Source organism: Colobus angolensis, unplaced genomic scaffold, assembly GCF_000951035.1.
Source record: "Colobus angolensis palliatus isolate OR3802 unplaced genomic scaffold, Cang.pa_1.0 Scaffold214, whole genome shotgun sequence".
Taxonomy (NCBI): domain Eukaryota; kingdom Metazoa; phylum Chordata; class Mammalia; order Primates; family Cercopithecidae; genus Colobus; species Colobus angolensis.
The window spans coordinates 4343613-4360040 of record NW_012115311.1 but is presented as its reverse complement, the minus strand read 5'-3'; the positions used below and the strand labels follow the sequence as shown (position 1 = coordinate 4360040).

The 16428-nt window shown below is 32.2% G+C and overlaps 1 protein-coding gene across 8 annotated transcripts in view; it reads right to left on the bottom strand.

Moving 5' to 3' along the window:
- Positions 1-1169: 1169 nt before the first annotated feature.
- POSTN (periostin, osteoblast specific factor) overlaps positions 1170-16428 on the bottom strand; it is a 36072-nt gene continuing 20813 nt past the window's right edge. Inside the window, exons 16-23 of one of the 8 annotated variants that reach the window (XM_011942996.1) lie at positions 15799-15844; positions 12645-12725; positions 9491-9580; positions 8700-8789; positions 7890-7967; positions 7430-7513; positions 3019-3060; positions 1170-1945 (exon numbers count right to left, since the gene is read on the bottom strand). In XM_011942996.1, coding sequence (XP_011798386.1) covers positions 1908-1945; positions 3019-3060; positions 7430-7513; positions 7890-7967; positions 8700-8789; positions 9491-9580; positions 12645-12725; positions 15799-15844 — 549 coding nt within the window. In that variant the 3' untranslated portion in view covers positions 1170-1907. The remainder of the gene's footprint in view (positions 1946-3018; positions 3061-7429; positions 7514-7889; positions 7968-8699; positions 8790-9490; positions 9581-12644; positions 12726-15798; positions 15845-16428) is intronic. The other 7 variants (XM_011942998.1, XM_011942997.1, XM_011942999.1 and 4 more) reach the window with 7 other exon arrangements.

The window sequence follows — 16428 nt, the reverse complement described above, 5'->3', positions numbered from 1 at the left end:
CTCTAAATGGTAGAAACAAATCTCTCTGCTCTCCCAGACAAGAAGGCATTCTCGAAAACCAAAGCTATCCGGCACTTTAGTAAATGACGCTCTCACAATCTTATACCTCACTTCCTCACCCTAATCACTAATCAAACAAGAATCTTTCAGTTACCCAAGCCCCTTTCTAGGTCCTTTGTGCTGAGCCCAATTTTCTCTGATCTCAGGTGGGCATTTATGGCTAAGCCTTATATCTTCAGTCTGGCCTTCCTACGTTTTAGTCTCCCAATGACTGCCCTATAATGCATGGTATAATTGTTTCACACTCACCACTCAGTTTCTCATCAGTATGGATTCTGTTTCCAGAAGGCTCTTATGTCAATCAGTCTAAGTTAGAATGACACTTGCTGAGGTCTGAGTTGATCAAGTCAATCTTTTCATCATTCCCAAGAAATTTCTTCTTTGCCATGCAATGGACTCGGTTACATCAAATAAGTTAAGGACATCTCTGTGGCTCCCCCCCATGCCTAACCCAGGAATAATGAATTGATGCATCCATGCTTGTGTCGTGCTGTTTATGATACTAGCATAGCCCATGGTGTATTGAGGATAATTGGTTACTTGTCTCCTTATCTTTTGAGGACAGTAAATGTGCCTGATTCATCCTTTGAATCCTCACGGCTTAGCACAGTCCTAGGATTATATTAAGTATTCAGCTGATGTTTAACAATTGATTAATTCTCTAATGATTCTTTTCTTTTTCTTTTTATTTATTTATTTTGACAGTGTCTGGCTCTGTTGCCCAGGCTGGACTGCAGTGTCATGATATCGGCTGACTGCAACCTCCACCTCCTTGGGTTCATGTCATTCTCCTGCTTCAGCCTCCCAAGTAGCTGGGACCACAGGCACCCACCACCACAGCCAGCTAAGTTTTTGTATTTTCACTAGAGCCGGGGTTTTACCATGTTAGCCAGGATGGTCTCGAGCTCTTGACCTCATGATCCACCCTGCTTGGCCTCCCAAAGTGCTGGGATTACAGGCATGAGCCACCGTGCCCAGATGTGTAATGATTCCTTATATAACTTAATCTATACAAAAACCCCCATCACACATGTTCACCTATATAACAAACCTGCACACCCTGCACATGCCTGCACACCCTTGAACTTAAAGAAAAACTCAAACACTGATTTCATTCAATATCCTTTAATGAGTACTTGTTACAGTAAAAGAGGTATAAAGTCCTGTTCCCAAGTCCAAACCACTTTTTAACTTAAATCTTGAGTTTCTGAATTACTCAATTTGAAGTAATTCTCTTTAGACCTGAAAAATGGTTTTATTGAAATGTTTGAGATTAAAAAAAATACATTGCAAGAAGCATATGACAAACATTCTGAGAGTACAAAATTAGTTGTAAAAAATAACATAATTTACCAGTAAACCCACTCATATAGAAATGTGCAAAGCCTTTTGATGTAAAAAGTTTGGTTGCACACCAAGCACCTATTTTTACAACTTAGCTTCCCATGGAGAGGTAACTGCTTGCATACATTTTATGTATCCATAACATACATACAAGGCTCGGTCTTTTCAATGGGATAACAGTTGACAACTCTTCGATTTGAATTGTAATGAATCTGGTGACAAGCATTTTTCTCTGGATTCCAAAGTCAGCCAGAACTTTTAAGTTGAAAAAGCATGTAAGGTGTTATATATTCTTCATATTCCTTTACCACATGGAGGCTAACTCCACAATTTCTCTCATGTTTCTCATTCCGAAAAAAAATATTAAATTTGTGTTCAGAATTATTTGATGTTTGCTTCTTTGTGCTGATGTTTCAGTTCCTGAAGTCAGCTTGGCTCTCACAATTTTCTAAGGACAGGTTGATTTAGGGTTCTATAAACATTTTTGTCTGGTTTTTGGATTTTCACTGAGAACGACCTTCCCTTGATCGTCTTCTAGATCCTAATTAGAAAGAAAGGAGAATGTATAGACTATAAATGTAAGGAAATTTTAAAATTTAAGAATATATTCTCTATTTCAGAAGTCATTATTTTTTCTTGTAATAAACTTGATGTTTTCTTAATATCAACTTACGGTGAAGCAAATAATGTGTTTTGATCAAAAGTATATAAAAATAATTTGAAATTTAATTTTAATTCTTCAGAAAATTTGTGAATTTGGATATTTACATAGATTTACTAATAACATTCTTTAGTTTAAAAAATCTCTGCAGTTGATCTTTTACTTTCAAAGGTCTATATATTGGATTGGCTTAAAGTAAGATGTTCCTATAGTGCATTGATAAGCCTTGCGTCTTCTTTTGACTACTAGTATGTAATTAACCCAGAAATTCCAAACTTGTAATTCCAAGCTTGCAATTTACTCTAGGTTCTACAAGGGAAATTCTTGCTTTCTCAATGTACTGGAATGTAAGGTAACTTAAGTGGAGGAATTAGAAAATGCACATAGTGTAATTATGAAATAAATTGTAATGCATATGTGATATATACATATATAATCTACACATTTAAATGAACATTTTGTAAATAGCTGTATTAATGGTTTTTTGCATATATAATGTCTCAAACTGTAGCATCCTCTCACATAACATTTTTTGAGGATTCATGTCCATCCACCTGCATTCTACATTTGTTTATCTCTGTTATTCAAAAATGTCTTTTTGACTTTATATACACAAAATTACATGTATACTTGTACATATAAAACATACATATATATGTATATATATGGAGATTATACACTTGAGTCTATCTCAAGGGTTAATATGCCTAGCAGTTTACATTAGTATGTTGGCCTTTCCCTTAATATTTGTTATTAAATTCTACTGATAGTATAGAACATGAGATTTATTTTCTGATTGTTATCAAAATATTTTTCATTGAAACTGGCTAACTTTTCCCTCTGATCAATGGCAAGTTTCAATAAAATACTTTAAAAGATTTTTCTATTGTTTGATTTCTCTTCATATAACAGAAGAGGCCATATACACACATTACTATAGCCAATACACTTACCTTGAACTTTTTTGTTGGCTTGTAACTTCCTCACAGGTGTGTCTGAAATTAAATTGTTGTAGTTAGACATACTTTGCAACTATGGCTAAAATCAGACAGGAGACCACAGTTAAGCAGAACAGGGTAAAGTCTAAGTATCACTTAAACATGATTATTTTTAGTAGTAAATTTTATGATCCTCAGAGTTACACATTTTCTGACAAAGGACGAGTAGACAGGGTTTTCCATATATCATAATGAATGTTTCTTAGTTGCAGAACACATTGTTTTATTATGGATTTTGGAGCCCCACATAATGTGCCATTTTTGCAGAGTAAATGCCTTACATGATTTTTTCAACTTTTTTTATAAAAAGCATTGCCTTATGAAGGGTTATTAAATGTCACATAAAGTGTAACACAAGTATCTTCCCAGAGTTAGCCACCTATTTTTGCAGTCATACCTATTTGTAATGTATGGCTTTGTAAAATTCAAATCAACTGGTGATTCCTTTATTGTACATGAGGACAACAAAGTAGCATTGACCTAATGATTCTAGAAATATTATAATAAGCAATTCAGGAAGAATATGCCATTACCCTTTTCCACCCCCCCCAACCTGATTCAGTGTCAATCCTATGAAATCCTTTTTGAAAAATCACTAATAAAAGCTTTTATATTTAAGAACTGCAAGTGTTTCAAAACTGCTGTTTTGTGTTATAGTTGTAACATATTTCTCAGTTCTCCTGTTTTTCTTTTAGTTTTTTGACAAGATGACCTGGTAGGCCTAAATTCACATTTTCACTTAGTTTTTGGGCATTTGGGATCAAAGAGTGAATATGGTTTCTACAGTTTCTTCATTTTTCTACTTATCTTTTTAAATTTTTTCTCCAGATTTTGACTTTTTATATATATCATCTATACTCAGCATGAAGTCCAATTTTTTCTATTACATGTATGTTTTCAATTCTCTGAAATCATAAAAAGTAAGCAATGAAACAATCGCCATGAATAGTTTTGGCTATATGATACCAAGCAAATTTTTAAAAAAGAAATAACATTAAAAATACTTATGTATTCTGTTCCTGGCTACTTAGCACATTTTCCCATGTCTTTTCCCCCAGATTATAAGGCATATAATCATTTATAAAACCACATTAATACTAGAGGAAAATATAGAGCTGTAGAAAAATCTCACTATGTTGGGTAATGGGGAGAAGTCTGTGTAAAACAGCCAAGTCTGAATTATGAAATATTCTCAAATAGATGTAAATATAAGTATTTCTTAACTTCAGCTTTATTTGGTAACAAAATAATGGCTTCTAAAAAATTGTCAAGAAGAGACAGATCCAACCTTTAACTGGTAAACAGTCACACTGCTTATAGTGAACTTAATAAATTCCAAATAGCAATTAATTGTATAACTTAAAACTGCATCATAGAAGTATTAATTTCTTTTCAAAACAAGCAAGTGTGCTCACTCAGATTTCCTTTCATTATGTTGACACCATCCAATTAATGAGGTTTTGCTATGATGATATTCCAGAATAAAAAACATTCAATGTGTCAAACACTTTGAAAGAACAGCTTGATTAATGTATAGAAACCAGGTTTACTCCTAGCAGCTCTCTGCTATGGCAACATGAATGAGACTTAAATTAGATCATATTTAGATCAGCAAAACATGGGAAGATAAACCAATTACCTGAATAGCTTGGCACAAAGAACCACCCTACATCATATTTTCTAAGGCATGCAAAGTGCCCAGCTCAATTATTTGGACATTTTGTGTGTTTGTTTTTTGTATGTTTCCATGGCTATGACTATGGAAATTTAAAGTTGAGTGTGAAACATTACTTAATTGACCATGTTAATGTCAATTGATGATTCTGACAGTAACATTTGATGACAGCTTACTTTGTGCCGAACGTTGTTCTAAGAGCTTGTCTATACGTTAACTCATTTAGACTGTAGGTATCATGACTATCCTCACTTTCAGACGAAGGAAACAAGAAAAGAGTCAACTAATTTGGGATTGAGTTGGGGCTCAGATTGAATGCAGACCTACAACCCGATCTACTATTCCCTGTAGAGGTTGCAAATCTTAACCTCTTATATTGGCAGATTTGCAAAAATCTTCAAAAATGACTTTTTGTTGTTCCTTTCAACATAGTCTGTTACTCTCCTTGAATTGCATCAGTCATTTCAGAATGCATAGTTCTAAGGTAAGCACAAAAATTTTATGCAGTGAGAAATTTTTTCAGTTAAGGTCTCGGAAATATATCAGTGACAAATCACAACATCAGTACTCAAAGAACCACTTAGCCGTGTTAATAGTCATGACTTAAATAATTGAGAAATACACTCAAATTATCAAAAGTACAAAAATGTACTACATGTACCACAATGTATACAATATGAACTGTTTAGATAGAAAATTGAGTTTTAGGTAGAACTTGAGATGAAGAGCAAGGTTCACATATGCATCGATTGGCGAGACCTTGGAAAAAAAAGTCTTACATAATGTAATCTTGACTAGCTTCTTTTATCAATGCCTTTTAGGATCTAGACAAGGGGACACTTGTGACTCAGTAATAACCTGATGGTTTTAGATAGCTAGAAAAAAAAGAAAACAAGCAGGTCCAATTAATGCTGGTGCAAGTAACCACTGCATATAGTCTCTTTCCTACAAAAAACAAAACCTTGGAGAAATGGTTTGATAAAAACTTTTCATGTTTTTTTGTTTTTTCACAATGCTACAATAGTTGATGTGGCACTGTGAAAACTGATGCCTTACAGATATGTAGAGAGATCATACACTGGGTACTAAAGGAATAAACTTCTGGGATGAACAGAGACAAGAGCTAAGAAAGGAGTTCATTAACTAAAAATTGAATGTCATATACTTATAGCAGTCATATCTTTCTTGGCTGAAGCAATTCTTTAGTATTTAGCTGAAGCAATTCTTTAGTATTTAGCTGGATTTTTCATAGTGACCTCAATAACTGGTTTATCAAAGGGGAAGAAAATATACTTACCTGAAATTTAAGCCTAGATGAATTAAAGCAATACAAACTGATGCAGCTACTAATTTATTGATTCCCTAAAAAGCACTACCATTCTACAAAGCTGCTTACTATGGCAAGGACTAAAAGAAAAAAAAAGAATTCAATTTAATCTTCATAATGTGTTTGTCTCTTCCCTCAAATCCTTCGATTTTATTTTCCTAGCAGACAGTTGAGCATTTGTGGGTAGTGAATTCGTTGTTAGATCCTACAGGAATCTTTGGTTCCATTATGGCTCTGTTGTGCTATGTACTCTTGGAATTCTGGGAGGAAACTTGTATTTTTCAGACATACATATTTCTATTGAGGGAAAATTCAATCACTGGTTGAATTAAAATTTTTTTCAACTGTTAAAAGTTTCTAAATACTATTAAAGAGATTTTATGTTTATTAAACTACAGAATATAGAAACAAGAATTGCTAAAAATACAGAACGTCCCAAGATAATTTACATTTTCTTGGACATACTGATACAGTTTTAAAAATTATGAACTGAAAAGTCATCTGGACTGTGTTTTGGATAAACATCAAACTTCAGTTATGTTCCTCAATTAATGGTATATTTCAAAGTGCCTCTTTGGTTTTTCTAAAGAATTTAAATACATGTTTCACAAAAATAATTTTTCAGGTTTAATACTTTGCTTGTTAAAAAGAAGTAGAAATTTACTTATTCAAATGCCAATGATACAAATTATATATCTATATAAACACTTAAAGCATCTTTGAATAATTACTATGTAGGGTTCATGTAAGATTTTGAATTCTTTTCTTTGTTCTTAAGGTCCATCAATGCCATAGACAGACAACATTCCATAGAAGATTAAGATTAATTTTATATGCAAAATAATTTATCTGCAGGTATAGATTATCACTCAAAGTGTTAGAAGAAAAAGATACTCATTCCCAAGAATATAGTTTTGGAAAAGAATGTTACTAAATGCACTGTTTTTGGCTATATCTATGCATACAGTTTAAAGACATGCCTTGATTGCTCTTATGGGGGCAGTGAATATAATTTTTTAAATGTAAAATGTATATCAAATTTGAGCTTATTTAACAACTAGCAATTTAACAATTATTTCCCTTTCACCTACTTAAAAGGTCCTTAAAATTCTCTGAATCAAAGCAAAAAAATATTCATTGCTCCCCAAGCTTTATACCATAGAACTTTTTAAAGACTGTTTAAACTAATAATCATTTCTTTGCAACTATTAACTACCATTGAACCAATCCATTTATTAAGACAACAGCAGATGTCTTTTTTTTTTTTTAACCTAATTAAAAGAAGAAATCTGCTTGCTCAGTCTTTAAAAAGTTGAACTCAGTCACTACAACCTGTTAAGGGGGTTAGTTGTCCTTTTACTAACCTCCCTGAAGCAGTCTTTTAATTTCTTCATCTTCAAATAAATGACCATCACCACCTTCAATGAATTTGGTGACCTTGGTGACCTCTGAGAGGATACATGTTTATAGCAGAAATTGGTTGATATAACAAAATAAAGACAGCAGAGTTTATGTCATAAATAATGGCATCTGCCCAATAATGAATTCCAGTCCAACACTTGGTTCTTTCACAGCTTTTAGTGCTGTTTTCTGACATACCGATACTCTTATAAAGTTGTGGAACAAAATACTGTGTAAAAAGACAAATATGACTGCCATTTATGCTTAATTCCTTATTCTTGTGCTTTTTTTTCTTTTTGGTTTGGAAATGAACAATAGAATGAGATAGAGTGGAAAACATGTAGAATGCCTCATAGATTATTTTAGACTTGTATATGGATAGCTTAGGTAAAGTCACATTCTTATTTTTCTAGAAATGCTGACCTTCTTGGAACAATTTCTTCAGTGTTTCTTCTGTTTCTCCACCTCCAGTAGAAATCCTAGTGTATTTTATTTCAGGACCTATGAGAAAGACAGTGAAAAAGGTCTAAAACAGAAGTAGGCAAACTTCTTCTGAGAAGTGACAGTGAGTATTTTCCACTTGTGGGCCATGTAGTCGGTGTCGCAATTGTTCAAATCTGATACTTCAGTGTGAAAACAGCCTTAGGTATTATATAAGTGGATGGGCAAGACTGTGTTCCAATAAAACTTGATTTCCATAAATAGGTGGCACGAGCCATACTTGCTCACTAATTGTTTAAACAAATACTTAAAGAATAGCTGAATTAAGAATTTTAGGCTAATTTAGGCCAACTGGACACTAGTTTGGAAGTCTGATATGAGGTTTACTAAAATTATTGATCAATTGCTTTGTATAAACTTCTATTTTGGCATGTAGACGTACAGACCTTAAGATTAATGGAAGCTCAAATGAGGAAATGGCTTTTCTTCTCGGGTCTTCTAACTCATTAATAAACAGTAAAGTGGAAATGGTATATCATATCAATGGTATATTAAATGTATGTATGCATACGTGTAATAAAAACAAATGCTTTTAGATTTGTCTGCAAATTTTCAATTGAGAGTAAAACATGGGTTACATATTTAGAATATTATATCTGCCAAAATATGAAGTAACTTTTGTAATCACCATGAAAATGACTTTGTTTCTGTAATGATTCTTGTTTTGGGGGATTAACCATACTTTGATCTTTATAATCTAGGCATAGATCCATGTATGGAATTAATGTCTACCTGTAATGATTCGTTCTTCTCGTGTCTCTTTTTCAGTTATTTCCACAGGCACTCCATCAATGATTTTGGTGTATTTTTTAATAATTGGCTCTAAAAGCAGGGGAATACAAATGCATTTGATTTACCCTCATATAGTGACTATACATCCATAAGCTACATATTATAACAATTAACTGTATTTCTACAAATACTATCATTTAAGATGCAATCATAAACATTTTTAGGACCTATCCGCAAAAAAATCACATCAATAGGGATCTAAAAGGTAATAGCAATGTCCTGAACCTTGGTTAAGAGAGAGGGACATTTGACATGCTAACGCTCCATGTCATACTTGTTTTCTGGATGTGGAATGAATGCTAGAGTGAGAATCCAGGGAGTTCTATATCATTGGCATGGGAGCCCTACCATAAATCCTAGCAGTGGAGTGGCTTATTAGACAGAGATTTAAACAATGGTCATTTTTTCCTACTGTTTCTAATGGTTCCTTTTATACTGACATTAGTGTTACAATTTTATTCCAAAATCCTCACTTGTATATACAAAAATAATGACATTTTGTTGGGCCTGGTGATTTAATTGATAAATTAATTCCAACTAGATCCATTAAAAGCTAACTATGTTTTATTTCTGACCAGCTAATAAGAACTCATAGCTGAGAAAATAATTCCCACAATTTTTATAAAATAAGAACAAAGAGAAAATATCAGATGTTCAATATTTCTAAACCAACACTATTTCAAAATAATCACAGCGAAGGTAGTCGGCACCAGGTAACATATGGAACGCACCTCCATGGATCACTTCAGTTATTGTTTCACCTTCTTTAATCAGTCTGAATTCAGGTTCACCTTCAATTTTGACTTTTGTTTTTGTGGGTCCTGGGACATTATTTTAGGAGACAAATTATCATGTTAAAACAGTCCTTTAAATTTACCGGAATAGGACATTTATTTCAACATTCGGTGTTACTCAACTCAATTGTCAAAGTGGGTTTCAGGCTCTATGAAATCAGTTTTAAATATTTCCCACTGTCTTCAAAGTAGACAACAGTTAAGAGAACAAAAAGTTTAGTCTGTTGGTGTGCTACTAAAATTACTTTCATCTGCTTTAGCTTTTAAACAGATGGATAAATCCATCTGTTTATTGGTAGTTACAAAGTATGATTATGCAAAATATTATATGTGGCTACACTTTGCAAATCATGCAGTATGTACACATTTGTGTTTCTCTGATAACTGGTGTAGATTCCACTTTATCATACTGATATTGTCTATTTTTCCTTATTAAAATTTTTCATTTAAGTTTTAAAATCACTCAGTACCTTATATTTTTGATTTAGTGGGTATAGGAGTGAACATAAGAAAATACCAAATGGATACCTACCTTTAAGACGCTGAATGTCAGGTTTTATGAGGAAAAGAATTTGAGTACTTACCTTCTACATAGGAATGATACAAAATTAACCAATTAATAGTTTAACAGTCCTTCAAATGCAAAAGTGAAACTAGTGTTGCATTTGACTTGCAAAATGATTTTGCTACCACAGAAAATCATTTTGAAGGTTAGAAAGCTGCTTACTACATTAGTTAATTAAGACTGTTTCACAGAGGAGTAAGAAAAATAAGTTCAGTACATTTAACTCATACTGTAATAACCTTCAATAGTAGAATGAAACTGTTGCTTGCTTATCTTTGAGAGCATTTTTTTTTTGCTTGTTCAGAAATTGTCAATGTACATGATTACCAAAACTAAACCAGTCTAGAGCAATCTAATGAAAATAAAAGTAAAGTTTTTTTAAACCATAAGTATTTCATGCCATAGTATTTGATATATAAGGCCAAGGGATATTGAGCACAAAACATAAAGCCAGGTTTTTAAGGTGTGGTAACTTCAAAAGAAAGGATGCCTAAGGAATTTAAGAACCAAAAATGAGTTAATAAAATATCTAAATCAATATTTCTTTAGAAAAGCCAAACTGAAATTTTGGAGACATCCTTTATAGTTAAGCTCTATGAAAGAAGAGATTCTCTCAAAATTGTTTTCCTATTCACTCCCAACACCTTGGAAAGTACCCAGCATAATAGCTGCTCACTAAGTATTTGTTGAATTGAATTTTAGCTGATTTATTCTTAATTCCAAAATGCTGTTATACATCTTTTATAAGAGGCACCTTAAAATTGTGTCCTGGAGTTTATTTCATAAGAATTTAAAAGTCATCAATAAATCTATAATTGTTCAAAAAGTAAGAAGGAAATGCCAGTAGCAATCTTGGAAGCTGGACCATTGTAAATTACTAGTAAGATAAATATTTGTTTCCTTCATTATGCTACACAGGAGTGTAATTTCTGAACTCAAGTTATTAACGAGTAGGTGACACAACTCCATTTTTCATCCATGTTCCCTTTATAAGAAGCCATGTAGAGATATGACACTCTAGTGTGATCTTAACTGAAAAAAAATTAGTAGGATAGAATCCTACTGAAAAAGATTGAGGAGATAAATGAGCTGAATAAAGAAGCTTCAAAGGAGAAGAATCTTTGAAAATAAGAACAATGGTATATGTAAATAATTTCATGTAAAGAAGCTGTGCACAATTATAGTGCAAAATTTTAGGGAATCTGATTTTTAAAAACAGGACAAGATTTGATTTTAAGATCAATTGCCTTATCAAAGATCATTGTGTCATGTTTCATTACAATGATCAAGGAACATAGCAACAAAAGTTTCTGATTTAATTTCTTTTTAAAATACCAGATTCTCTTCACCACTATAGAAAGTCAATTATATAATTATAATTATACTGTTTTAAAAACAAGGATAGATTTCAAGGAATAACTCAATTTTAAGTCTCAAGAATGAATACTAACATAGATAACTAATTAGCTAGGAAATAAGTTTTTACCTATGTGTTTTCAATGTATAAATTTAAATTAATGGCTTTAAAAATATAGATAAAAGTATTCAATAGGTTACCTTCTCAAACCACCAAAAGAAATAGCAAAACAAACATAATTACAATTATAGTTTTCTGAAGATTCAATCAAAGATACAATCTGTTCTCCTTTTGGAAGACTGTTTCTAGCTTTCTTATAGCACAAAGAAGATAACTAGTTCTTTTCTCTGGGTAAGTTGCTACATTAAGATGCTTATACATGGAAATTAAAAAATGTGATCCTTGGACATAACTAAAATACATGAAATGAAAGTAACATCCAAGGTGTTAAAGTTGGCTAACATACGTAGTAGGAGTAGAGAGAAAAGTAACTGCTTATTTAATGTTCTAGTCTGAAACATCAGAGAATGTATGTGTCTATGTATTTATATATCTCATAATGTATACATCTGTATGTAAGAATATGTTCAGGACTGGAATTAAGTGTTTTAAAAATCAATCCACTGCATAAACTACTCATTTTGTTTTATAGTTCTGATGGTCTGATTGAAAAATATCTCATGTGTGGTTGTAATTTTAAAAGCTTTCATTAAACATAGCTTCTATGCCATCTTAGGTTACAGAATGAAAAATGCCTGTTTTTTTTGTTTTTTTGGAAGAGCTTGTATTGTTATAAAAAAGAACATGTGGGAGATTGGAAACAAAGCAACATAAAGAGTATAAAGCCTAAAGGAGTCTGACTAAAGTAAAAAAAAAAAAAAAAAAAGTATTTACTGAGTATCTGTGTACTAAGTTAATGCAATGCCAATTAGATTCAAATTAAATCAAGTACAAGCAAATGTACTGAAAGTATTAGCAATGCATCATCTACTTTGCTAAATAATTTGCACTCCGCATTCTGCAATTACATGAGCATGCCATTGGTACAATATTGGTTATATAACATTTAACATGTTAGTTTTTAAAAGAATGTAGATACATTCATAGAAATCAGTATTTTTATGGATGTTTTTACAGTAAAAGGAACCATGTACAACATTGATTTTTACCTTCAGTTTTGATAATAGGCTGAAGACTGCCTTCAATCACTTTAATTTTTGGTTCCACAACTTTGGTTATAATTTTAGTTGCTGAAAGTATAGAAAGTGGAACATGAAAGATATTTATATAAAAACCTGAAGAAAGGTTTTTTGTTTTTCCTTTTTTTATCTCTGTAGGATACTAAGGTACAGTATGTGGTAATATGTTCAGGCAGTCAGATACAGGAAATATTCATGGTACATAATATAATATCTTCTGATGTCCGGGTGTTGAACTCTGAAGTCTAGTTACTTGAATTTGATCCAGTGAAATATATACTCACAAAGTGAGGAATTGTATCTAGAAATCTGTAATTTTTAATTGTACCACTAAAGCGCTTTACCTTCTTTTGTACTTCTTGAAAATACTGGCTGCATTGCAACAGAAGACAAATATGATTAATGTCATGCAATTCATAATATCTTAAATTGCATTGCTGGATTCTTTCTCAATTTAAAGAAAAAATGAAAGAAAAAGCCTTTTCAAATGTTTTTCATGCATCTGATAACAGTGACATAGAAAGGAAAAAAATGAAACACAGTTCAGAATACTTAAAAGTAAGAATACATTTCAGCCAGCCAGACATGAGCTCTTTTCAACAAACGTGATATGATCAGTATTTAAGTTATAGGCTTAAAATGTCTTTAATTTTCAGCTTTGTTATCACTATTCTTTTTTTTTTTTTTAATTTAAAGGTATATATTTTAAATGTGTGTCATCTACCTAATTAAGATAATAGTCTTTGAACTAGGGTACTATGGGTTCACTAGAAGCCCAAACCCCAGCATTACTCTATGTATCTATCTAACAAACCTACATGTGTACCCCCTGGATCTATAATAAAAGTAAATTAAATACCATTCAACTATTTGGTTGACTTTGGTTGTACTGATTAACTGGAAATATGCCTCTGAAGCCACAAAGCCAGAGTTACTGGCTTTTTGTCATTTCTAATGAAAAGGCTTGAAAGATGGTTCTATTAGGTAACGGGCCATGCTGAAGCTAACTGTGAACCCAGATCACATCAAAACAGCAGAGGTGAGATGCTAGCACAGCTTCGGTTTCTGCAGTCCTCACCTCATGCTGTAAGATGTTTAGCTGTGTCAACTTTTTGAGTTAATGGGGGTTCTTAACCTTCATAGAGACTGTTTCAGCCTTACTAAGTTTTGTATTTTAAGATTTCAAACTGTGAAGCTCTCAAATATAACAAATCTGTGTGTTCAAGTATTGGTTCCAGAGGTGGTCTTGCCACAGAAGGAAGTTTCCATGAAGGTCGAATATACAGGGGTCTCTACTGCTACTATCAGAATGGATTAATTACTTGTAGCTTACATTTTTTACATCATGTTAAGGAATTTGACGTTTTGAATGTTCAGTTCATTGGTAGTTTTCATTTCAATCTTGATTTTCTGCAGACTTAAATAGTTTTGACAGGTGAAGTTCTGAGGGTTAAATATTGATTTTAGCCCTCTCCAGGTCAAATGTTTCATATTTGACAACTTACACCAACACAGCTTCCTTCCCCTCAGCTATACACTTTAAAATGGATATTATTTTGGGGATGAGGATAATATGCAGCAAAAAATTAAAGGCATTTTAGAAACAAGTCAACCATGAAATATAAAAATAGAAAATTTGGTTTAATTTATCTTCTATTTAAAAATACTTCTTAATAACAGCATATCATCTAAGGACAAGTAAAAGAAACATCTTACATTGGAATGTAAATGTTAGAGCTGTTTCAAGGCCTCTGGGTAGGTAGGGAAGGACCATTGAACTTGTATATCTTAATAAAATGTGGCTTATTCTCTGTGAGTGAGGATGCAATTTAGTAGGAGAAAATAATATAATGTTTTTGCTCATTGTAATCAAGATACTGCATTCACATATATAGAAAGTAGTGAAACTAACATGGTAAAGAAGGAAAGCTAAAGAAATGTAGTGAAAATTGTGTGTGTGTATATATATGTGTGTGTGTGTGTATATATATATATGTATATATTTATACCTTTGATGAAGAAAGATGACATAACATGTCTGATGAATAGAGCCCATAAGGATTGCTTAATTTTCAGAAAACATATTTTTTGCAAGATTGTATTCCCATGATGAATCATAATTATTTGAATTAAATCTTTAATACAGTGCTGAGCTGGCTTGATCCTGGAATTGCACGTTATTATTACATAATTGAATCAACAAGAGCAGCAGACATTTTGTTTTGCTCCTTACATTGGCTTTACTCCTTTTCCATATCTAGTATAAACCTCAAGCGAAATTTTCTTAATTAAATGACTGGATGCTCATGGTATAAAATGGAATGATTTTCTAGCCAGAATAAATGTGGGGACTGAAGTAATGTTTTAGCTACTGATACATGTTGAGTGTTTAATTACAGAGCCAAAACAAAATGAAAAGGATTTCTGCTTGAAAGCTACAGTGAAGGAAAGAGATAAAAGATAAAGAAAAAGCCATGATGGAAAATATATCCTACTAGATACACTTATGAGAATGAAGTACCCTTTACCATTGTTAAGTAGTAGAGGTTTAATTTTGATAATCTGGTAGTGTCAGAGATCAAAGAACCCTGGAATTTGGAAACTTTAGATTTGTCACATGGCAGATTCTTTTTGTTCTTTGTCCAGTTTTGGATGGGAGAGTTTTTGAACTGGCACTTCAGAAACATTGGTATATTCTTTAACACGTGCTTCTCAGCTACCCCTTAGATAGCTTGGGGCTTGAGCGTGGTATAAACAACAAGTCTTTGTTAAGGTCATTTCTGCGTCCACACATCTGAATTTTCAGATACGTCTAGAGGGTCTTTTCGCCATCTCTTCCCTTTATGTTTTTTTTTTTTCTTCCTGGCTCTTTGCCACGTTAATATTATATTTTGCCATCTTTCTCATGTCATATCATTCCTGTTTTTCCAATGAGTAGGGAAGGAAGTTCATTGGAGTTGAAGGTTATCTGAGACCACAAGCCTTTTTTCAAGTGAAATGAGATTGGCCATAGTTTGGAATTCTAAATACCAGATTATCAATAATCTGTAAATACAAAGAAATGTATTTGTTTTCTTTTTTCATACCTTGCAACCCATGTGGTCAATATTTATTATATACTTACTATAGACAGTCACGGGGATTTCTTTGAAGGTGCTACCACGAACAAACTGAAAATAAATGTTTACATTAACACAACTATCGCAGTTCATGCTAACAAAACCATGGCACCATTTTAATTCTTACTAAAGTAAAAATAGTGAAGCTGTTATTACATTTAATAGAAGTGAAGCCCTCAAATAAATCATCTTCCAATTCAATGCTATCAGGTCAGATGGCATAAAAATCACTGGATTCATTACTCAGATTTAAAAATTTATAGAATAATTTATCCAAAGTTAAATGTTTATCAAACACTACTTTGTTTTCTGCTACTTTTACCCTACATTGACAAAGAAGAAAAATATTCCATTGCCTTTAATCTGTGATTAGTGACAATTTTTTATAAGTGAATGTTTCTTTCCTTTATATTCTGCAGTGAAAATATTGAATGATACAAATATTTTGGTTATTTATGTATCATATTTTTCTAAATTGGACTGTAAAGTTTTTGAATAAAGACCATGTCCAATTTAAATATATATATATATATATTTTTTTTTCCTTTATATTCTGCAGTGAAAATATTGAATGATACAAATATTTTGGTTATTTATGTATCATATTTTTCTAAATTGGACTGTAAAGTTTTTGA